The sequence below is a fragment of the Ascaphus truei genome, chromosome 1 (assembly GCF_040206685.1).
Source record: "Ascaphus truei isolate aAscTru1 chromosome 1, aAscTru1.hap1, whole genome shotgun sequence".
NCBI classification, from domain to species: domain Eukaryota; kingdom Metazoa; phylum Chordata; class Amphibia; order Anura; family Ascaphidae; genus Ascaphus; species Ascaphus truei.
In genome coordinates, this window is record NC_134483.1 from 145,811,761 (window position 1) to 145,835,483 (window position 23,723).

The 23,723-nt window shown below is 43.1% G+C and overlaps 1 protein-coding gene across 4 annotated transcripts in view; it reads right to left on the minus strand.

Annotated features, from left to right (window-relative positions):
• The window catches only part of LOC142492712 (RNA exonuclease 1 homolog), a 74,644-nt gene that overhangs the window by 24,819 nt on the left and 26,102 nt on the right, over positions 1 to 23,723 (minus strand). For 3 of the 4 annotated variants that reach the window (XR_012800888.1, XM_075595605.1, XM_075595615.1), the window contains exons 9-13: positions 9,952 to 10,101; positions 8,919 to 9,032; positions 8,411 to 8,484; positions 7,841 to 7,951; positions 3,870 to 3,985 (exon numbers count right to left, since the gene is read on the minus strand). Coding sequence is in view for 3 of the 4 variants with exons in the window: in XM_075595605.1 (XP_075451720.1) it covers positions 3,870 to 3,985; positions 7,841 to 7,951; positions 8,411 to 8,484; positions 8,919 to 9,032; positions 9,952 to 10,101 (565 nt within the window). In the remaining variant the exon portion in view is untranslated. Of the gene's footprint in view, positions 1 to 3,869; positions 3,986 to 5,304; positions 5,379 to 7,840; positions 7,952 to 8,410; positions 8,485 to 8,918; positions 9,033 to 9,951; positions 10,102 to 23,723 lie in introns of those variants that run through there. The other variant, XM_075595629.1, reaches the window with a different exon arrangement.

Below are 23,723 nucleotides of genomic sequence, written 5' to 3' on the forward strand. Positions count from 1 at the left end.
ATTTCTGATCTCTATCTCTATCTCTGGAAAGAGATGCTCTCCTCTCCCTCCATTCTAAAAAAGAAAAAGTAGTCTTAACTCTAGGGGTTGGAAGCGGGGTGTAACCCACACTTTCTATCTCACTCTCTGACTATTTCGGAAAGTATATGATATTGATTACTGGTAGCTACTGCTACTGATAGATGTTCCGTGTTTTGTTCTACTTTTTTGGCTTTTTTCTGCTGCTGAAAAAATTGATGACTATTATGTCCAATCAGTGCCGAGAGAGGTGTATATAGTGCTGCTTCACCTCCACCTAACTATCCCCTGAGGAAGTGACGCAGTCACGAAACGCGTAGGGTCAAAGGTCACGGCGCCTTTGGAGAGTGCTGGTTCCGTGTAGCGTTCCTGACCACCCCTACAGGAAGTGACGTCATAGCGAGAGAGGACCCCTTCCATTCGGCTGTGTAACTGTGCAGCTCCCTATCCCTGCGTTCATTCTGGGAATCCCCTGCATATCGGAGGGAGTCCGAGTCACCACCCCACACACATAAGCGCCTACGGAGGACTTTCTCTGCACCTGGCATTCGTTCCTGTTTGGTTGCACACGCTCGTTGTATCCGGCCCTGCTGTAAGTAGGGTTTTGGGTTTTAACCCCTTGATGACCCGCTGCAGCAGGCTCCTCTGTTTTAATAAATAGTTTTATTTTTCAGCTTCTGTGTTTCCTGTATGTCATGGTGTTTGTACTTTGTACTTTGTTTTAATTATTTCATGTAGTCTCTGTTTAATAGTATACACTATGATAATTTCTTCTGTTTCTGTCCACATGTCACGGACCCATTGATTGGAGATTTCACATTCATTTGGATCTACTGGACTTTTCTCCCGCTTTTTGGATTCATTGGACATTATCAATCCCTGTGGGTGCTGGTTCGTATTTGTACAGATTGTGTCTAGGTAGAAGGGGTCCAGAGTTGCTGGCCACCCCAAATATGTGTCCGGGAATCAGGTCAGATTCCCGGGGACATGTAGACATGGACCTCCAGGCAAAGTCCTCCCTGGAAAGCAGTTGTGCGACTCACCACCAGGTTTCACTGCTTCCGCACAGACCAGAAAGGTAAATGAGGGCATAGGGATGTGTATCCCGGGTACAGTCAGGGGTCCCTAGGTTAATGAGTCCCGCAGTATATGCCCCAATCACCAGTACCAAGTATAGAGGTTCTGGGGTGCTTCAACCCTTGATAAGGTTGCAAGCTGATTTTATGTCCAAGTGCAAATTCCTGTGTGTTTAGACAAGCAAGTCTGAGGTTGAAACTAAGCATTATTTGGTTTAACTTTTTACACATTCTTATAGGAAGGTCTAGGAGCGCTGAAACTAACGTGTATGTCTTTTCAGTCAAAGCTAAAAAAAAGGACTTAAAAATATTTAACAATTTTGTCAATTTCTGACATTGTGTATAATGGTATATGTTTATGCACTGTATAGGCGCTGGGGATTTCAAAGTCTTTGGTTCCGAGAGACCCTGTGGCACCACTGAGTTTGCTCGGGTCCCGGAGTTGGAAGCCACAGAGATTGCCACGGTTTTAAAGCCATTTAGGCGGAAGAGTTAGACTCAAGTACCCTCGTCCTGGCATGAATGAAAGTCAGATTATTATTTGCCCAGCCCAGACCTTGAGACGACTAACTCCACCGGTGGCTTCTGACTCACAGCTGGCAGAGGTTGGTGCATGCCCCTGTCAGATTTCTAATCTATCCTTGCATGGCAAACCTCTGATTGGCTGGTAGGAATTCTCCCATGCTCGGATTGGCTGGAATATTCCATGAATGGGACTGCAATATTATAAGAAAGCCAGCAGTCAATCCGGTCCTCAGATTCTATGCGCCAAGACAACAGAATCAAATTCAAAATCCCCAAAAGATGCTCTTGGAGAAATCTACGCGAGCCGGCTTCAGAAAATTTATTGCCTTGAAATATCCATGTCCTACTTTTCGGGACCAAGTTCTGAAAAGAGAACGTAGCGGTCGCAGCTGGAACTACACACTGAAAAGGAGTACCAGGACGTTTGGTTCTATCTCCCGGTCAAGGGATTTGGGCATCTCAAGAAGAGATACAGCGGTGGCGTCTGGTAACTCATGCCGATTTGAGTTCCAGGGCTTTTCAGGCTAAACCCCGGTAACCTAAAGACATTGTTTTATGGACTGTAGAAGCTAGGAAAGGCTAGTTTTTTCACCTAGACCCCCAGTAAGTATGTTTTCCATTGTATATTGTAATCCATTGTGTGTACGTCTGTTTCCAAGGAAACAATCAGAATTTATTTTACCTCCTTGTTTTGCTCAATGTTATGATCCTGGTTTAAAAGGTGTAAATACCTCGTCTCCCATGACATGGGGTACGCAGGCATCCGTAATTTATTGCATCCACTCCTCTTGGAAGTGATTAATTCTGTCTCCGACCTAAAGGTGAGTGGACTCAACTCTTGCAAAACATGTGCCCGAGTCTCTGGACAAGGGACCGCGAAAGATTACTGCTCGTCACAAACAGGACGGCGAGGCAGAGGTGGGGATTTGTAAACACCGACCTGAAGCCGAGAGGCCACGTCCGGTGTGCAGGTTCAGCGTCGTGTAGCCGGGTATGGGGTTGGAGAAGTAAGGTAGTAGATATGCTCACGAGGTCAAGGGCAGGAGACTGGAGGGTAGTTGAGGTCACAGGTAGAAGGTAGAGTCCATGGTCCAGGTCACTGGAATGCAAGAGAGAACAAGGCACGGCAAGGCAGGACAGGGCAAAACAGAGTGCTTGCGTCCAGTACAACGTCAAGAAGAAAATAACTATTATGCTCAGCCGAATTGCAGAGGCAAAATAGCTGAGCCTATAAAAGGAGGAACAGGCAAATCGGTGAAGAGCTACACAGCAGAGGCGGATTCTAGAATCAGAGCTCTGATTTGTTGCTGGGAGGGGTCTGCACAGCAGACACTGATGAGGAACCAGGAGCAGCAAGGTCTGGATCAAACTCTGTAGCAGAGCCTACACCAGATCCTCACACTGGGGCTTACCTTTGGATTTTAATGACAGAAAAAATGGACAAGTTAGCTTCCATGGTGCCTCAGCGCAGGTCTTTTCCAGTACGCACTTTAGTGCTGTCTAAGCTCTCCTTCACGTCCTCAAGCAGGGCAGCAGGGAATGAAGCCACGCCGAGCTCCCTTTAAGATTTCTGGACGCCTGTGATGTTATTGTGAGTGCCCGTCACAGCCGAGAGAAAATGAGTGCTGAGCATGCGTGTAAGGCTGGGAATGATGTGGACATGAGTTCCCACTGGAGCCACTGTGACGGAGTCAGCATCAGCCGGAGGTCCATTATAAATCTCGTAGGGGTCCTTGAAGTAGCTGTTGTCAGCGTGACCTATGCAGCATAGCTCCAACTGCAATCTCCACTGACCAGCAACCCTGAGGGGAGCAAATTGCAGGGGCTTCATAGGAAGAGAGATGGCACAGGAATTCCCTTTGGCTAAACTGCAAGCAGGTCAGGTAAGCCCCAAAAGAAAAAAAATATTTCACCAAAAGACTAATTTCAGCTTGGTAGGACAGAACAAAAACTGCCTGTGAGGAGAGGTGCCTATATATAGGGCCTCCTACAGGTGTAGATCTTTAATCTTTCCTAGCCCAGCTGGAAGGTGGGAACTTAACCCTTTGGTGCCCACTGCCATGGATATGCTTAGGAAAAAGTATTGTTTCATAAAACAAATTATACAACAATTAAAATGGAATACTAAACATTTAACTGAAGCGTAAACATGTATTTGTAATGCACCATACACATTGTATAATATGATAGGTTTTGCATTGCAGTAAGCTTATCTGCTGGATACTGGGAGGAACATAAAAATGTACCTACCTAGTGTTGTAATCTATGATTTCATTATCTGGTTTAACAAATGTATCATAAACAACTTGCAGGCTGGGATCAACCACTGTGACTCTCGTCATCTCCAAGCCATGTGTTGTGTAGCACTGACGGGAAAAATCAGGTTAAAAATCCAACTATATACAAAACAGCAGATTGCGCTCTAACACACTCCTATAAAACCCCAGTGAGAAGAAATTGATATAAATATATGTAGTGAACAAAAATTAAAAGGTCCACAAAATACCAATATTAAGTGACTTCAACCCATAAACATTCATAGTGAAAAAAGGCGATATATAAATATAAAAAGGCATAACCTCTACTCAGCCCTCATACAGACCGTCCGGCCTCACCAGACGGTTCTAACGTAGGCAGAAGTGACACATGCGGATGTACTGAGGGACTAGGAGGCGGTGAGATCGCTATTCAACCTGGACCTAGAGATACCACACAATGCCCAACATATGCTGTTATGATTCTGTCACTGTGTAAGCCTTGATTTTAGGGTTTTTATATAAACTACTGTCACGGTAGACCAGGTCTATTTATATTTTAGGGATCATTCAATAGGCAAAACAAGGCAGTGAAATAAAATGGGGTTTATTTGTATAAAACCTCGGAAATACAACAAAATACAAAAACCAGGAATATACACACTTACTGGGGTCTGGGGTTTGAGATCTAACCATTCCTAGGTGCAGGGCTTACCCTGATCGAAACCTTGTTCCGGACGTCCTGGACCGAGATCCGGCAGGAACTCCTGATCGCGACCACTACATTCTAAAATGAGAACTTGGTCCTCGCGTTTGACTTGGTCTCTGCAGGGCAGACTTTTCTAGCTTCAAAACGAAGTCGGTTGCTCTACTATTTGGCACAGAGCAACTTTGAAAAGCCTGCCCTAGATTCATTGACTCAAGCTACAAAATTGTCTGCGGCTTCTCCTTATATACCCTCCGCATGAAGGAAGGAGGAGCGACTAGAGCGCAGGAACTTCTCCCCACCAGCCAATAGAAACAGGGGCTTATCTCTGGGCTGAAGTCATAGGAGGCGGCATGCCAAGCCGGCTCGAAAAGCCGGGTGAGTGGGAAATATGATTTCGCCAATGGGAGAATCCCCTAAGAGCGCTGCTAACTCATTGGCAAGTCGCCCTTCCCTCGCCCACCAAGACTTCTCACCTCAGGACATCTTCTCTTTGAACTACGGACACTATACAGACATGCTGGTGTCTATGCTGATGCCCTCTCTGACTGTATAGAGCCTTAAAGTAAATGTCTAAAACATTATAAAGTACACTTTAATAAAGTACACACATTGGGGAATCTTATACTTATAAGGGAAATGGATTTGGGATAGAAATCCAGGAGTCTGGGGGGGGACACTGGGTTGCCCTGGTGTAATTCACCCCATGTACCGGCAAATCATACCTGCTCGTCGGGGAGAATTAAAGCTGCAGTTCAGTCAATATCCTGCATGTGTGTTTTTTTTAATAAATCAGTTCTGTAGTAAGAAAAAATACTTTTAGCATTTTCTGTTTTAAAAAACAACAACTTTGAAAGACCAATTTTCTTGTATTCTATTTTAACAAGCATTTGCTAAGGCACTGCCCCTTCATGTCCTGTCACAAGCTCTGGCACACCCCTTTGTCAGCCCTGCCCTCCCTCTAGCACATGTCAGTGCAGGAGTGCTCATGAATATTCATGAGCTTCCACTGAGAGAAAGAAGCAGAAGAAAAACAGATCCCTTCACTAATGTCACCAAATTTTGCCAATCAATACATGGAGAACTAATTGACCTGCAGCTATACAGTTCTTTAGGTAATTAGAGATTGCACACATAAAACTATTGAAGTAAAAAAATAAATTAAAAAAAAAAAAGACTGAACTGCAGCTTTAAAGGACTACCGGTAACTTTGGCCCCTGAACTACTGCGAACAAAATAACTGCATTTCTACCCAAATATCCCCCCTAAAACTGATAAGAAATTGAAATCTCACAGTTCTAGGGCCAAGGGAACATAAAAACAAAAAAGCAGGGGTCACTTTATTCTCTACAAGTATTATCCCTGGTCCCTGGCCTATGGTGCTTATGTAGTTACCAGGAACCCCACGATTTCAGGGGTAACCAGACGGCTTAACCTTTATTATGTTGCCTTGGTTACCCCTACCGCCACAACTATATTTTATACTATCAGTGTGACGATTGGGGTAGCCGGTCGTCATTAATAAAGGTCACACCCAACTGGTTACCCCTTAAACCGTATAACAAAGGCTGAGAGTGTCAGCTCTTGGGTTTAATATTGTACCTTACCATTTTGCCCTGTAATTCTGTTCCCCATATACTGTCCCCCATAGGGGGATAAGCTAGGAACCGTGTGTGTGGGGTTAACTATGTAAGCCCAGTGGGCCAGTTAATGCATTCTGTGCTGTATTCCCTTTGACTCATGGTTCTGTAGCTGCCTGTGCAAGCTTATAACTGGGTAGCCCCTTATGAGAAATAGCTGCAGGGCAGAGACTTCAGGAACATGAGGAAAAAGGGGGATATTTGGGGGCAAACCGTGTTAACCTGTATTGCCTGCCAGCAAGGTATTAGAGCTGGGTCTAGAAGGCTTGTATGCTATCGCAGGTTTTAGAACCCCAGCTTGCAGATCAGTTTTAGCGTGTCAGTTCTAGGGATCAAATGTTACTGCATTGGATGTAGGGGCTGATGTCCTAGAACAGGTTTTAGAGCCCCAGTTCACAGACCCCACATTTTAGGTCCAAATTGTAGAGTGCAAGCTCTAGGGACCAAATGTTAGTTTTAAAGTGTTTTAAAAATACAACGCATTGTGTGTTTGTGCTGTGAGCGGAGCTGCATACAGGACAAAAGGCAGCCAGGTGTGAATTAGCATTTCAATGCCACCAGACCAAGTATAGGGATTCCCTGTGTTAATTACAACATGGGAAGGGCTGTGAACAGGATATCTGGAGTAGAAAGCCTTTGTTCCAGCTAGACATTGTGGAACCTACCCAGTGGGAGGTATGGGGCAAGCCAGGAAACCGGTTGCTGGGGTTTCAAACTTATAGGCACGATTTCCATTGGCAAGTTTTTTATTTTCCCCTCCCATCAGTGAATGTACAACCACAATTCGTGCTCTAATTGGCTGCCAGCCACCTCAATTATTTAGGTATGGAGCAAGCCCTATATAAAGGGAGTGCAATGTAGCACCTCTCTTTATTTTGATGGAGATTTGAAGAGATGAGCAGCTGCTGGAAGACTTCTCAAAAGTGCTTCTGGGGGATAGAGCTATAACAACAACAGAAGCATGGAGAGGCCCAGCCAGCAGGCTGGAACCAACCGGAGAGAACAGAGTAACGCCTTTTTCTGAAACAGGTGCCCCTGCAACTAGGAAAGGGCTAGATCTCAACCCCCCAGATCCCAGTAAGTGTGTATATTCTCTGTATTTTGTATTTCTGCGCGTTTCCGAGGTCTTATCCAAATAAACCTCATTTTATTTCACTTCCTTGTTTTGCATTGTGACTGAACCCTTAAATATAAAATATGTAAAAAGACCTGGTCTACCGTGACAGTCTGCACTATTGTCTGTTCTCTTTTTCCTGAGACTCACTGGAACCACCTGACATCTTGCCCAGGACAGGGACACTGCTGCCACTGTTTGGGGACCAATGCTTTTTTTGATTGCTAAGAAATCTGGAGGTTTTTATTTTACACTTTACCACATGTGTATAGCAATTCTGCACTATGTACTTTTTTTTTTCTCTTTCACATGGTATAGATCATTGCTCCCTTTATTTTTGGAGAGATATAAATCCATCTAAGCATAAAATGCTGTTGTTGCATCACTGTATACATGTATTAAAATGCAAAGATGGAGGGGTGGGGGAGGGAATTAAAACACTTGATACAAGATTGAAATATTTAAATGCTGGGCAATCAAAAACAAAAAAAACCAAGAGCAAATACCATTTCACAATCCAGAGAAAATACTCCAGGATTCCCATCAGATGGCTGTAGTTTTATAAAAGTATTTATAAATCCATCCAGGTTTTCCTTTGGACAATCATGGACATGAAGCTAGAAAAAAAAACAAATGTTACTCAAAAAAAAAAGGACGAAGGAACAGTAAGATGCTTATACAGCACCGACTGAATTACGTAAAACAGATGTGACATTTGTCAGATGGCAGTGGTAACGCAGGGTTGCCCTATGGTGTCCTAAAAGGAACATTTTATATTTACTAATCTGGCTCCTTCGTCCGAGTCGCTGTGGACAACTAAAATATTTTCTATGTATATATTTATATATTGAGGGACTGGGGGGGGGGGGGGGGAGAGATTTGCAGTTTTCTATAAAACCATTTATATGTTAATCAGGCATATTTCCTACTATTAACACAAGAACCATCTAATTTGTCACTGACAATAAAGTTTGTAATTCTGCAATTTTTAAAATTGCAACTTTTAATTGATATTAATCGAATTACCTTGTGACAAAAATGTACACTAGACATATTAGAATATATTTCAAATTTACCTTTTCAACTTGACATCCTGGAGTTCCTACCACTGCTTCACAACAACTGTAGCGCGTTTCCATACCACCAGGAACTAATGTAAAATAAATCACTAAGATTCTTACAGCTCATTAAACTGCAAGTAAAACACATTTCCCAAAAAAAGGGTACGTTATTAATATGTACACAGTTCAAAATTGGCTCCGTCATTCCAAATGAAAATGCCAGCATCACATAAAATAGCTTTTCTTTATTAGATGCATGAATTTTGTGGATCTCAAATAACGGACACTCCTAGTATACCGAGCTCTGTTCAGTCTCTTGCTAGTGGCATTACCCTTCATTGTGTGCACCTTAGACATCTCTTGTCCGACTAAATTTTACGTTAATCTGAACTATAGCTCGTCTTACTCATATAATTGCCATTTCTCCACACTATTGTACTGCTTTGTCACATGAGCGCACAAAGTAAAAACTTCAGGGAAGATGGCGATATTGTTCCACTTAACAACTGAAAACTTGACTTACCTCTGTGTCTGAGAACTCTGCCAGAGTGGTACGTGCACTCTTCCTTACGGACATGCTTTCCTTGTGAGGTCACAGAATACATTTCTCCACAGCGACAGCAAACTCTTCTTAAAGCTAGGATTATATACAGTACCCACATGTTTACCAGCATACATCAACTGAATTATTTTTTAATAACGGATAGTACAATATATTGCAAAAAACTAAAATGTAATTGGTTACAAGTTACATTTTTGGGAGTTTCAACCCCTCATCTTTACAATATACATAGAACAATATAGAAAGCGCAAACCTAAATCACTTCAAGAGAGTGATTAGTGAAGGCGAACAAAAACCACCAATATAGGGTGATTAATACATGTGGAGAGGTGCAGCTAAAAAAAGGGTGTTTCTCAACACCCCTAGAAGTAGCAACAAAGACTAAAGCGCAAACTCTCCTCGTGTGATTAATATAAAGCGCAACAAATGCAAAGATTGCAACTCACTCTATGGTAGATCAGAAACACGGATCTATATGAAGATTGGATATTCAGGAACTCACAGGTACATAAAACAAAGAGAAAATATATAGTCCAGCACAATTTATAACATACAATGTAGTGAGCAGTGAGCCCAAATACAAACTCGCATGCTCGATAGAATAAAAAAAAAAAAAAGCGTTGTGACCACTCTGGGTCCACTGCATAGGCACTGTGTGTGTGAGCAGAGTGCCGACGTCGTAGACCCAAAGTGGTCACAACGCTTGCTTATTCTGTGGAGCATGTGAGTTTGTATTTGGACTCACTGCTCACTGCATTGTGTTATAAATTGTGCTGTACTATATATTTTCTTTGTTTTATGTACCTGGGGAGTTCCTGAATATCCAATCCTCGTATAGATTCGTGTTTCTGATCTACCATAGAGAGTTACAATCTTTGCATTTGTTGCACTTTATATTAATCACACGAGGAGAGTTCGCGCTTTAGTCTGTTTGTTGTTACAATATACATAGCAGGATTATTCAGCATATAATGATTAATAGCCATTTACTTACCATCACTAACTATTGTTTTTGTTACCCCATTGTATATCAAAGCACTGCCAGGTTTCTCAGGATTTGGTCGGGGAAATCCATTCTCTTGCAATTGCTCGTCCGAAAGAAGATATTCTTTGAGGAGCTTGTAAAGATTAATTCCTGTAAATTCTGGAACACAGATTTTAGTCTGATACCATTTGTAACATTCCAGTAAAATGAAATTGAATTATGTTTCAGAGGGGAAATTACACATTCAATGTGATCTGCAATTAAAATTATCTATTCGGTTTTGTATGTGAAGTGCAGCCTTTTATGTTTTGAAACCTGAAGGAATAAGAAAGCATTCACTATGCGTGTGTCCCTGGACGGTCAGCTAACAAACACTGTTTAAGAAGTTAAAGTTAAACAGGCTTGATCTTGTGAGAATGACAGAGGTCCTAACATTTTGCTACACAGTCAGATTCCTTGCAGACTGATACCTTTTACAGCCACAACAAACAGTAAACATTGGGACTTCATTAAGAGATAAAGATTTTATAGTGGTTCGAAAACATTTACCTTACCTGGCTGTACAGTGCAAATCTCTGAAAGTCAGTGCGCACTGCATTCAGACACATACTGTAGGAACCCAATCGTACAGGCAAATATACATAAATATAGAGGTAACTGAGAATTGTGGTGGGGAAGAGAGAAAATAGTTTGAGCTCGCAATCATTTTATTTTCCTTAAAGGTCCTTCCATGGCAGATCTAACCAACGGGTTGAGCTCCACCCTACTGCTGAGATTGGACAGAAAACAATTCCACCTGTGGGAGGTCCTATAAAATAGCCACATCTTTCCTCCAAGCAGTCATGATACAAAAGCTGAAACACACATCTAAGTATGTCTGCACATCCCTCAGTGATTGGCTGAGTGGCCGATCGCTCACCCAGACAGCAATACGACTCGCACATCCCACTCCCTCTGTGTTACTGTGCAGCCTCTCACACACCAAGGAAACACTGGTGGAAGGGATTTTAATGACAGTGGGTGGTGCAGAGGGAGAGTGACAGGTGGTAATCTCTTAATTAAGGTAATCTCTCTCAAAAAGGCATAGGCAGGTTTCCGTACAAAAGGTTTAGTTGTTACAGGGTTGCTAACAAACAATCTTAAGACAACGAGACTGCAAATCCCTCCCCCTCTGTGATAGGACATTAACACCTGTATCGCCTATGTAATTAATGTATACTTGATATAGATCTAGAACTATATTTCTCTATAGATGTCTGCCCATCACTCTGTGATAGGCTAAGCAGCCTGTCACTCACCCAAAGACAGCACGTCCCTTCCCCTCTTTGCTAAATTGAGTAGCCGCTCTCTCATCCAGAAAACACTGGGGGAGGGGATTTGAATGGCAGTGAGGTGCAGAGTGAGAGTGACAGGTGTTAATGTCCTAATTAATGTTAAGAGTAGTGTGAAATAAAATACAGTGAATGTGTGAAAGTCTATGGTATATCGATATATATCTTTTTTCACCATATACACACACATCACAGTGATAAGCTGAATGCCCTGTAGTACACGGTCGGTGTTGAGGTCTTCCGTGTTGCCATCAAGGTCTGTATGACTGACACCCCTGGTCTTGAGCCAGCTCCACTCAACCTTCAGGCCATCAAATTCCTGGATTGGGGTGTTGAACTAGGCCCTGGGACAGGAGACCTGGGAACACTGGCAATTGCCATGATTTGTCCATCACCATATTGATTAATTGTGGAAATCAGGCTCTGTGTGGTCAGTTTGGAAGTACTGACACTATTTCTGCCCCATCCAGCCTTATTTTCCTGAGTACCCTCAGTATGAGAGGAATTGGAAGAAATATGTACGCCAGTTGAAAGTACCATTTGAAGGAGAGGGCGTCCACACAGGCTGCTTACCAGGTGAAACACTTGAACAGAATGTTTTTTTTTTTTTTTTTTTAAGTGAAACTTCTTTAGTGGCACCTAGTAAATGCTGATGGGACAAAACTCAGTCAGAGATTAAAATGTGAAACAGAAGTGACATAAGGCGCGTGCACAAGAGCCCCCGCTGGCTAATCTCACATCCGCCAGCACAGAAGCTGCCAGTGCCGTAAAACAGATAGGAATGAATACTGCAGCTCCATTTATATATTAAACAGACAATTACAATGTATAGCCAATGAAATAAATATGAAAATGTAAGAAAATAAAGCTACTAAATTAGACAAAAATATATAAATCTCATGCAAACAAGCACCACATTCAATATACTTTATTCTCAAATCACTTGATTTAAAATATGTAGAGGGAGAAAGGGGGTGGCCCGGTATTAAAGGGGTTGCACCCCATATGGCCATCCCCTGACCTCACCAGAGAGACAAGGGGTTAACTGGACTGCGGTCCAGGGATGAGGTTTGCACCTTATTATACCTTGAAAATGTATGTTCCCCTGTTCCCATGTTTCATTATAAGCATGTATATTAATGTTTTAAAGTGCATTTCTGTATCTCCAATTCTGGAGGTCGCAGAGAGTTCATATTTGGCCAATATGTGGAGTCACTGTAGGCATTAAAAACTGGCAAAGATCGACCCACTGAGCCCACCAGAATGGAACTTATTAATATGTGTAGATATTAAAGTGTATATGTATTTTATTTTGGATCTATTCTGAAAATGCAGACGCCATTTGCTAGGCTAATAAGTCATGAAGGGCAGACGGCTGAGTAGCCTAAGCACGGTGATCAAAAAGTAACTGCCTTGATTGTTACCCAATGTCTAGGGATTAAGTATTGGTCAATCAACAAACTCTGCCAGTCTAATAGTTACCTGAGGGCATGGGTTAGTCTGTTAGTCTGTGTCTCCACATTAGAGAGTGGATACAGATAATTGTTCACCAATAGGCTGTGTTCAATGTTAAGAATAGGGTTGCACAGGTATATAAACTGTGTCAACCCTACAGTTTTTAGTTGTGCTGATACCATCTTGAATGTCACTGGATTGCTGGAGTTGTGCTTCTGATTCCATCTTGAATTTCACTGGATTGCAGGAGAATTGCTATTGGATACTTCTCCATTCCCCAACCCTAAGTAAGTGTTATCTTCTTGTCTGTTAATTGTACTATATTGCTGTGTTCACCTTCTTTAAGGAATAAATTATATTTTATTATATCTAAGCCTCGTTCAGTTCAACCCAGATATTTGGTGTTCATTATATCTTGTCATAAGCTACAGTGACAATATATAAAAAAAAAAAAAAAAACACACACCACAGGTGTGCTGAGCACCCACTTTCCAAGTTAAGCTTAGTGTTGTCACTGAAATTGTATTTTGATTGAGGTTTTTGATTGTAATTATTTCTTTCAATGTCAGTTACAAAACACAAAAGAAGTTTCACTTCCAACGCTCGTGCCCGGCGCATATACCCTCTTTTTTGATGCCACCACCCTCAGGTCTCTCGGGAAGTCCCCTTGTTTCCAACTGTCTGAAAATAGACCCTGCCAGAGACGATTTTCCTGACTAAGTTCCGCTGATTTTTCTTTCCTGCAATATGTATTGCCGTAAGATCGGTTAGATGTTGCTCTGCCCAGGAAATAATGGGGAATACTTCTTGAAGAACTTAACTTCTTGTCCCACTTTGTGTGTACACACACACACACACTTTGGCGGTCTGATTAAATCCTTCGGCTGCTTCCTTCTATCTGTAATGAGGTGAATTACTGCCAGAATTAGCACTCAATTCCAGAATATTTGCTTGTACATTGTGATACCTGGTAGGCCACTTTCCTTTGGCTACATTGGTGCCGAGTTGGGCACCCCAGCATGTGCCACTTGCATCGGTCGGGAGCATAAGCCAGACCTGCTCTTGTAGGGAACAATCTTGAGCTATATATCCTGTTCCAACCACACTAGAGATTCCTTCACCCCTTGTGGAAGCACAATAGACTGCAATGGGTCTCATCTGACTGTCGCAGTTTTAGAAAAATTTTGGTGGAAAGCCCGCCTGTGCCATCTTGCCACTTTAATGGTGGCTGAGAGTGTGCCAATGATACTCATGCATTGCCTGGCAGTCCTGATCAGGTTTTTTAGGGTCTCCTTTTATCGTGGGTGCCTGTTTGAGTATGTGATTGTACTCCCAAATATTTTAAGCTTTGCATTGGATTACTTTTTTGAAATTCACTAACTATCCATGCATTGTCAAGAAATCCAGCACGTTTCAAATGTTGGAAGTAACTGAGACTTGTGTTGTGTCCTTATTAAAATGTCATCCAAACTATGGAATATTTGGATACCTTCCTGCCTTAATTTGGCCACGAGAGTTACCATCACCTTTGTGAAGGTTCTTGTGGAAGTGATAGGGCCAAAGGGTTGCACTGTTAACCGATAATGCGCCTGTTCTATGGCGAACCTCAGAAACCTTCTGTGGCTATCGCATATTGTGATGTAAAAGGTATGTGTCCTTCAAATCCACTAGTCAATCACCTTGTTCCATTGCTACAAATGATTTTATTTTCAATGATTCCACCCTGAAGTGTATTCATTGACACTTTTAGGGCACGTCACTTGGCAATCGGGATGTCTTGAATTTATCTCCAGGTATCTTTCTGAATTCTATAGAAATAACCTTTGAGAACTATACTTTGCACCCAAGCATCCAAAACGGCTAAGGTCCAGACCCTGAAATTGATGGAGTCTTCCTCCAACACAGGTTACCAGAGCCAATCTAATTTTATGGAAACCTAGACAAAGGTCAATTACATAAACTGTTCTTAGATGCCAAATCCGCCACCCACTGTCTCGGCCACAAAGCTCTTCTTGCAGTTACAAAACATGTCATTAATCTGGCTGCTAATTTCCCAGCATCTAGTGAAGCTTCAGCAATGTAGTCGTATGCCCACTTGCTCTCTGAAAGCATTTATAATTGAAGCTTAGGAACGTGGTGAGAGAGCAGAGCACTGCCGCAAAAAAAAAAATCAAAAGAAGAGGGCCTGATGCAAAAAAATAAATTATTTATTAGGCATGATAGCCAAAAAGAACAAACACACTAAGGTTTAAAAACTGACGCGTTTCCCGCCGTGGAGGCTGATAAAGCGTCTCCACGGCGGGAAACGCGTCAGAGTTTTTAAACCTTAGTGTGTTTGTTCTTTTTGGCTATCATGCCTAATAAATAATTTATTTTTTTGCATCAGGCCCTCTTCTTTTGATTTTCTTTTTTGCGGCAGTGCTCTGCTCTCTCACCACGTTCCTGATCTTTACCCATGCATAGCAGCACGCCTCGGTTTTTTGAATGCGGAGCAGCTGTTCCAACTGAGAGGATTCCCCCTTCTAGCTACGCAGTGGACCAGGTTCAGCCAGTGTGCAGCCGATAACCCTGCTCCCTCACCTGTCCCGGGAAGTTACAAAACTGACGGACCCAGCGCGGAGGATTGGAGCGCTCCGTCTTCCTCACCAGCAGCCGCCACCTACCCCCCTGCAGCGACGGACGGGTACATCAGGAGACTTCCAGCAGGCACCCGGTGAGACGACAGGAGACTTTGCGTGCAGGTCTCCATTACATCCGTCAGTCTCTTTCTACCGGGTTGCCGCATGTTCGGCTGAGGAGGCTATCACCCCACCATCCATCTTCCAAGGGGGGGGGGGGGCGTGTGTTCCATCGGCGTGGGGATATTCCTTCCAACGGCTCCAAACAGGTGAGGTGAGGGTATTCAGGCCCGCATACACCATCGGCATACCCACGGGACACTCAGACCGCTTTATTCACTTAGCCATACCGATTTTTTAAGTGTTTATATATAATTCATTTGACTACCTGGCATATTTGAAGCACCACCTGGGGGTCATCCCCACTTTTTCTTACATATAATTGAAGCTTGCTTGACTTCTCTAATGCTTCAGCAATGTTAGAGATACATATACGCATAGCTCTTGATACCGACATGGTTGATATTGCAGGTTTGTGTTCTGATTTCTTCAGAACACTATCCATCACGTCCTTTAACGATGCTGCATCAACTGATAAGGTGGTTTTTGTTCTAACTAGATATGGCAGAGTTACTTCCCAGAATTCCTTCCAAAAGGATATATTTTGATGAATTACATGGGAATCACTAGTTTTTCTCATCAGGCCGTGCACCATTCTGCTTGTATCATATCCTTAATCACTTGATGGATCAGAACACAACTAGACTTTCTTTGGGTTCCCCCAAATAAAATTGTCTGCTCTGATTTACCTGCTAATCCTCTAATTCCAAGGTTTTCCTCCTTGCATTTATTAGAGGTTCCACCAGTTCTAGACTGAAGTCTGATTTTTCTGTCTGAATCTCTTGCTTGGAGTAAGTACAGTATTTGGCTTCTGAGAAATGCCGATATTGTACCTCCGATTCATCTGACGACGACTCCCTCACTTTATCCAAACTGGTTTGAGATTTTGATCTCTTGTGTTGGTTTAGTCGCTCGCTGTGCTGCTGACTCAAGACTGAGTTACTGTATCTTTCATCCATGACAAAAACTATTCATCTGGTCATTTGGATCCCCTGCTGCTGCTTTAAGACAATATCCACATAGTTTTAGCTTCTAATGCAGGCTTATTACATGCTGCACACAATTTAGCTTTTTTTTCGCATCAACTTTTTTCTGATGCATAATCTCCATTTCCACGTCAAAAAGTTCCCTCTGTCTATCACAGAGGAATTACAGTGACAAAAAAAAACAAAACATGCATTTAGTCTTGCATAATCAACTCTTTAGATGTCTCCTCTAAACGAAGGACTCACCCCGTTTAAGGAAGCGACCTTGCTTGCAGCAGCCTCCATGCCGATTTCTGCAATCCTTCCAGCGGATTTGTTTTCCTTTCTGCCCAGCGTGCCATGCTGCAGAGTGCTTTTATTTTTCTGAGGTCGTTACTTTGTTGCGCCTCTGACATTGTCAGTTTGTTCAATCAGAGCGCTAAAGGCATTTCTGCACAGCCATGCTTGTGCCTGTGTGTCGGGAGCATGCACAAGACAGGCACGCGCTCTTAAACAATATGGGACGACATGCAAAAAAAACAAGTAATGTCCCCGCATCAGTTCTGTTAGCGCCGAGTACCGAGATGCCTCCGCACAGCAACTCCCCACGGTGCTTATACGTCAGAGCTGCAGGAAGAGAGGCTGACATCCCCCTAAATTAACTGCACTAGCTGCAGTCTGGTGAGTCGTTTACAAAACTACAAACACTACTCCTAGCTGTAGCACAGGAAAAAGACTACCTGCAGGAAGGAGGGACCTTTATTGGTACTACCGGCAGATTTACATTTCCTGTCCTATTCAAGCCAAGGATGGACTTAACCCTACCATACCCACTGCCACGGGAAACAGGAAAATAATGTCTAATTTCTTCCTAAAGCTTAAGAAAGCGACACCAATGTAGATAGCAGCCTCATATTAACCAGATTCACCTCAGATAGCTTTTGTTTAGACATCAGCTGTGTCCTAGATTTTGAAAATGTGTATCTGGCATGACTGGGTATTACTTAGGCTACAGCCCCAGTATTTACTGCTGCACACGCGACTGGCGACGTGTGCAGATAAAAGCCGCGATCTGCGGTTTGTAGGGGAGCGATGGGATGCGCGTGGGGGCGGGGCCATGACGGGGGCACAGCCATGATGGGGCATATCCGCCCTTCCATTGGCTGCCCGCCGACCGAGTGATCGCTTTGCAGCAAAATTCTGGTCTTCCCTGCCAGCACACGCGTCATCGCGCTTTGCGCATCCACACAGCCACTGGGGCCTGCCCCATAGAGGGCTGTGCTGTGGAGTGTGGCACGCACGCCGCAGTGACCACTGGGGACCTGGCAATATATGGAGGTTTCACTTACGTTTGCAATTATAAGCGGGGTGGGGCCTAGGAGAAATGTGAGAAATGCAGTCTTCATTGAAAGGGTAGTGAATTCATGGAACAACGTCCCAATAGAAGGGGGGGCTATATAGTAAAAAGAATTCAGAACGGCTTGGAATACATAAAAGAATAACTTAAATATAAAAAAAGGTAATCAACTAGTTCTCACAGGTGGTAGGAACATGGACAATATGTAGTCCCAAGTGGACAGTGTTAAGCCAACAATTTATATTTCAATAAAAGTAGAATTCTGGAAAAACATTTAAAAACCATGCCGTATAAACAGGACATGAGGCCAACTGAAAGTTACACCAACGAGATCCTCTGCAAACCAGTCAATACTCATTTTATATAGATCAAGGTCAGCATAAAAAAGGTCTCTAAAATACAGAGAATTAGACTTATTTTGTATTACGTATACTACGTATTTTGTTGCAAGCAATTTACCAGAAAATCGCAGGTTAAGTTTATAGATTTTTACTTGAATTTTGTATCACTCAAATTCATAGAGCATTGTATTAGGAAAATACAATACATTGCATAAGATGTGTTAATAAAAGGACTGCTCACATTTACATTGGAGCCCATATATAGAGCATCTAGCAGATATTCACACAAGCCAGTAAATGTGTCTAAATACAGTAAAATTATTTGGTCCAATTATTCAATGTAAAAGTTTACTAGCAAATTGTACTATACCAAAATAAACCCCAATATTCATCTAGGGGAAAACTTTTCTGCACGAATTTTCACTTGTTTTTGTTGTTGTATTAAACACTAAATTCCCGTGAAAATAAAAATGGAAAATGAAGGGCCCTGTTAATGTGTAAGCCAATAAACATCTTATATGGAGTTTGGCCAAATACATCGGTGTGACGGTGAAGGGGTAACCAGGCCATCAATAAAGGTATTATGCCTGGCTGGTTACCTCTGAGCCCTGTCACAGGAGTGTCAGCTCTTCCACCTGTGTATTGTGCCTGCAATGAATGCAATTGTATGACAAAGATTTTGTGTTGTCCTTTCCAGGAGTGCTAACCAGTGGAGATTCTCAGGTTATGAGTTTCAGGGGGGACTTTGTGGTAAAGGTGTTGTCAGATTATGTATAGGTACAAGGGGTCCAGAGTTGCTGGCCACCCCAAAAATGTATCCGTGAATCAGGTCAGATTCCCGGGGACATAAAGACATCACTCCGGTCAAAGTCCGCACTTGAAAACAGTTACGCGACTCACCTCCAGGTTTCCCTGCTTCAACACAGACCAGAAAGGTAAAGGAGGGCAAAGGGATTTGTATATGCCTGGTACAGTCAAGGTTCCCCAAGTTAGTAAGCACCCCCAGTATATGCCCAAATACCCCAGAATCAGTATAGAGGTTCTAGGGGGTTTCTCCAACTGCATATTAAGCAGTGAGAGGTTTTATGAAAACTAAGTCCTAGTTTCAGAAAAGGAAAAAGATACAGCCCTGAGAGTGTGCCCAAGTGTTTTTTGGTTCTAAAGAAATGTGTTAAGGTAAGGAGCTACAGCTCTGAGATTGAAGCTAAGCATCTTTTCATTTCACTGTGGGACTTAGATTTTTCATGTTTCATAGCCAATGTGGCTATAAGGTTTTTACAGTCTAAGTCAGGTTTACAATGTATGAGGGATATGGCTAGTGGGAATAAAAGTATATAGTCCCATTCTACCCCTCGTAGCCCAAAAGACTTAGACAAGGTAACAGTATATTTTTATTAAACTGAGATGTTTGTAAATGTATTATACTTATAAACTGGGACTTTTAAAGACGGTACTCTGAGGGGGGCTAGTGGGCTACCAATTAGTGGTGCCACCGAGTGTGCCCTAAGTCCATACTTCAAAGCCTCAGATGCTGCAAGAGGTGTTAAAGCCATTTGGCCAGGATGGTTAGGTGGAGTACCCACGTCCAGGAAACAATGCCAGCCATCCTGGCTAGCATTTGGCTTCCCAGACTTGGAGGCATTTAACCTTGCGGGTGGCTTCTGAATAACAAGTGGCTAAGGTGGCAAACTCGCGCATGCCCTCGTTACAGTCAGAAGAACCGCTTGCCCAGCTTTGGAAGACTGGCAGCCCTCTGATTGGCTGGTTTTAAAGTTCCCATGGTCGGATTTGTTGTAGTATTTCATGAATGAATCTGAAATACTATAAGCCCAGCAGCCAATCCGGACCTCAGATTCTAAGCGCCAAATCTGAACTCACCAAAAGATGCTCTTGGATAGACGCAAGATGGCTTCAGAAATTTCAAGGCAAGTCCCACTTTTTGGGGCCAAGTTCTGAGAAGAGAACATAGCGGTCGCGGCTGGAACGACACGCCGAAAATAGTACCATGACGTTTGGTACTTTCTCCCGGTCAAGGGATTTTGGCATCTCCGGAAGAGATATAGCGGTGGTGTCAGGAACTTCACGCCGATTTGAGTTCCAGGACTTTTCGGGCTGAGTCCCGGTCAACCTAAAGACTTTGTTTTATTGACTATTTAGACTATGAAAGTTTCGTTTTGTAGCTCAGAACCCAGAAAGAAGAAAATTCAAAAAAACTTACCGTAATTTTCTTTTCCTGGAACCATGGCAGTGGGCACATAGTTACCCTCACTATGTATGTCTAATGCCTATGTGCCCACTGCCATGGTTCCAGGAAAAGAAAATTACGGTAAGTTTTAAACTTTCTTCTTTCCTGATCACCCTAGCAGTGGGCACCTTGGGGACATACCCCAGCAGTGACAAATTAGGGAGGGATACATAAGAATAAACCACCAGTCAATGCCGTTATCAGTTGACCTTTATTAATTCACTTTTACACTTTATTTCACTACAGATTGTAGAACTCTACGTCCAAAACTTGTGTCAGCTGATGATTGTACGTCTAGTCTGTAGTATTTTAAAAATGTATTGAACGAGGACCAGACTGCTGCTTTGCATATCTGCCCTGGTGTTGCCCGAGCTTTGAATGCCCATGACATAGACATGGCCCTTGTAGAATGAGCTTTAATGTTCAAAGGTTTATCTTGTCCTTTGGTCTCATAAGCTTTTTTAATACATGCCACTATCCATTGGGAAATTGTTGTCTTAGATGCTGCTTGACCTTTCTTCGGTCCCTCTGGTATGATGAATAGTCTGTCCGATTTTCTCACATCTCGCATCCTTTCCATGAATACCTTTAGACATCTCACAACATCTAGTTTGTGTAATCTCTCCTCTTTCTTGTTCTTTGGATCTGGACAGAATGACGGGATCACGATTTCCTGATCCATATGGAACTGCGATATAACCTTTGGCAAGAATTGATGCACAGGTCTGAGAACTGCCTTGTCTTGGTGCACGACTAGGAATGGTTCCTTAGCTGATAGTGCCTGTAGTTCTCCCACTCTCCTTGCTGAGGTGATCGCGATCAAGAACGCCATCTTCCACGACAACCATCTCAACCCTATCTCTTGTTTAGGTTCGAAAGGAGGTGCTGTTAATACATCCAATACTAAAGACAGGTCCCATGTCGGCACCCTGTTTTTAAATTTGAGGTCTTAGTCTTTTAACTGCCTGTAAAAACCGGATGATTAATCTTTCCATTGCCAGATTTCTCTCCAATAAGGCTGATAGTGTAGACACCTGTACTTTCAGAGAGCGGAGGCTGAGATCTTTCTTATACCCCTTTTGCAAGAACTCCACTATTGACAATTCTTGGTGAGAAGAAATTTGTCTTCCAGTGCACCAATCTCGGAAACAAAGCCAAATTCTATGGTACACTTTTGATGTGGATCCCTTTCTTGCCTGTAATAGGGTCTGGATTGTCTTGTCTTGTCTGAACAACCTTTCAACCTCAATGTTTCCCGCACAATCGCCATGCCGTCAAGGCCCATTGTTTGCCGTTCGGGTGGCATATTGGCCCCTGTCGCATTATTTCTTTGCTGTCTGGTATGTGCCATGGTATATCCACTGCTATATTTACCAGGTGTGTGAACCAAGGCCTTCTTGGCCAGAATGGTGCTACCAATATCACTTCCGCTTGGTCTTCCCTGATTGTTTTCGGAATTAGGGGAATTGGGGGAAAACAGGTATGCCAACTTGAAATCCCATTTGAAGCTGAGAGCATCTGTGCTTTTTGCGCATGGATGAAAAAGCCTTGCACAGTAGTTTTTACCTTGCGGTTCTGATGTGTCGCCATGAGATCTATGTCTGGCTGACCCCATCGCCCTACCAGCTCCTGAAACACCTGTGGGTCTAATGCCCATTCTCCGGGGTGTATACTATTGCGACTTAGAAAGTCTGCTGTGACATTTTCCAGTCCTGGGCTGTATATGGCTGTGATCTCTGATAAGTGGCCCTCTGCCCAAGAGAGGATTTCTGCTGTGAGGTTCATCAGCTTTCTGCTCCTGGTTCCCCCTTGTTTGGCTATATACTTTACAACCGACCGGTTGTCTGACTATCTTTATATTGCCATCTCTTATTTGGTCTTGGAATGCTTCCAGAGCCCTTTGTACTGCTTTTAGTTCCAGCAGATTTGAAGGAAGGTGCTGTTCCTGGTTTGTCCAGGTTCCTTGCACCAGTGTTTCTCCCATTTGGGCTCCCCAACCTGCGTTGCTCGCATCTGTTGTAATTCTTTCCCATTGTACTGGGTGTAGTGTCCGTCCTTTCCCCAGATTTCGGGTATCTTCCCACCACTTTAATTCTTCTTTTGTGTGTGAGTGTACCAAGATTCTTTGTCTTGTATCCTTGTGGTTCCCGTTGCATTGTTGTAAAAAAATGTTTTGTAACGGTCTCATATGGAGCGCTGCCCATTTTATGACGCTTAGTGTTGAAGCGAATTTCCCTAGAAGCTTCATGCATTCTTCTGCTGAAGTTCTGGTTGCTTTCCTGAGCTTTCTTGCTTGCAGTGCTATGCTTTGCCTCCTGGTGTCTGGCAACGTCACCTCTCCTTTTGCCGTGTTGAATTCCACCCCCAAAAACTTTAGCAGTTGAGAGGGTGCTAGGTGACTCTTCTCTGTTTATTAACCAACCGTGTTGTTCCAAGAAGGTTATGACCATCTCATGGTCTTGTTCTAATTTTTCCCGACTCTTTGACTTTACCAAGATGTCGTCCAGGTATGGGTATATTTCTACCCCTCTTTTTCTCATTTCTGCCACTAATGGGGCTAAAACTTTTGTAAATGTCCTTGGAGAGGTCGCCAGACCGAATAGCAGTGCTGTGTACTGATAATGATGTTGGTTCACTGCGAACCTTAGGAATCTTTGGTGTCTCCTTGACACGGGCACGTGTAGATAAGCGTCCCTTAAATCCATCGTTACCATCCAGTCTCCTGGTTGTACCTCCTGAACGATCAGGTTCAAAGACACCATCTTGAATTTTCTTATTTTCAAGAATGTATTTACCTTTCTAAAGGTCTAGGATTGCTCTGTAATCTCCTGAAGACTTTTGTACTAGGAATATTCTGGAATAAATTCCACTTCCTCTGTCTTCCTGAGGTAACTTCGTTATTACTTCTGCGTCAGTTTTCCTCCCACTGGCAACTGCTGGGCCCTTTGACCTTCATGTGAATTTGTTCTTGGCAAATGATCCTCTTCCTCTGGTGCCTCGAAAAAGCCGGTTCTGACCGCCTCTCCATGTTCTTTGCCTTGAAAACGATCTGCCAGGTCTATATGCTTTTGCCTCTTTATACTGATTTCTACCAGATTTCTGGAAACCAAATCTTCTGTTCCTGTTTTCCTGGGGCAAAAAACTACTCTTACCTCCTGATGCATCTAAAATGTTGCCAAAAAGGAATTCTCCTTCAAAGGGTAATCCGCATAGGCTATTCTTTGACGCTGCGTCCGCCATCCATTGTCTTACCCATAACACCCTTCTTGCTGACACTGCTAAGGCCATAGATTTAGCTGCAAATCTGACCGCATCCAAAGATACCTCCGCTGTGTAGTTTGTCGCCCAC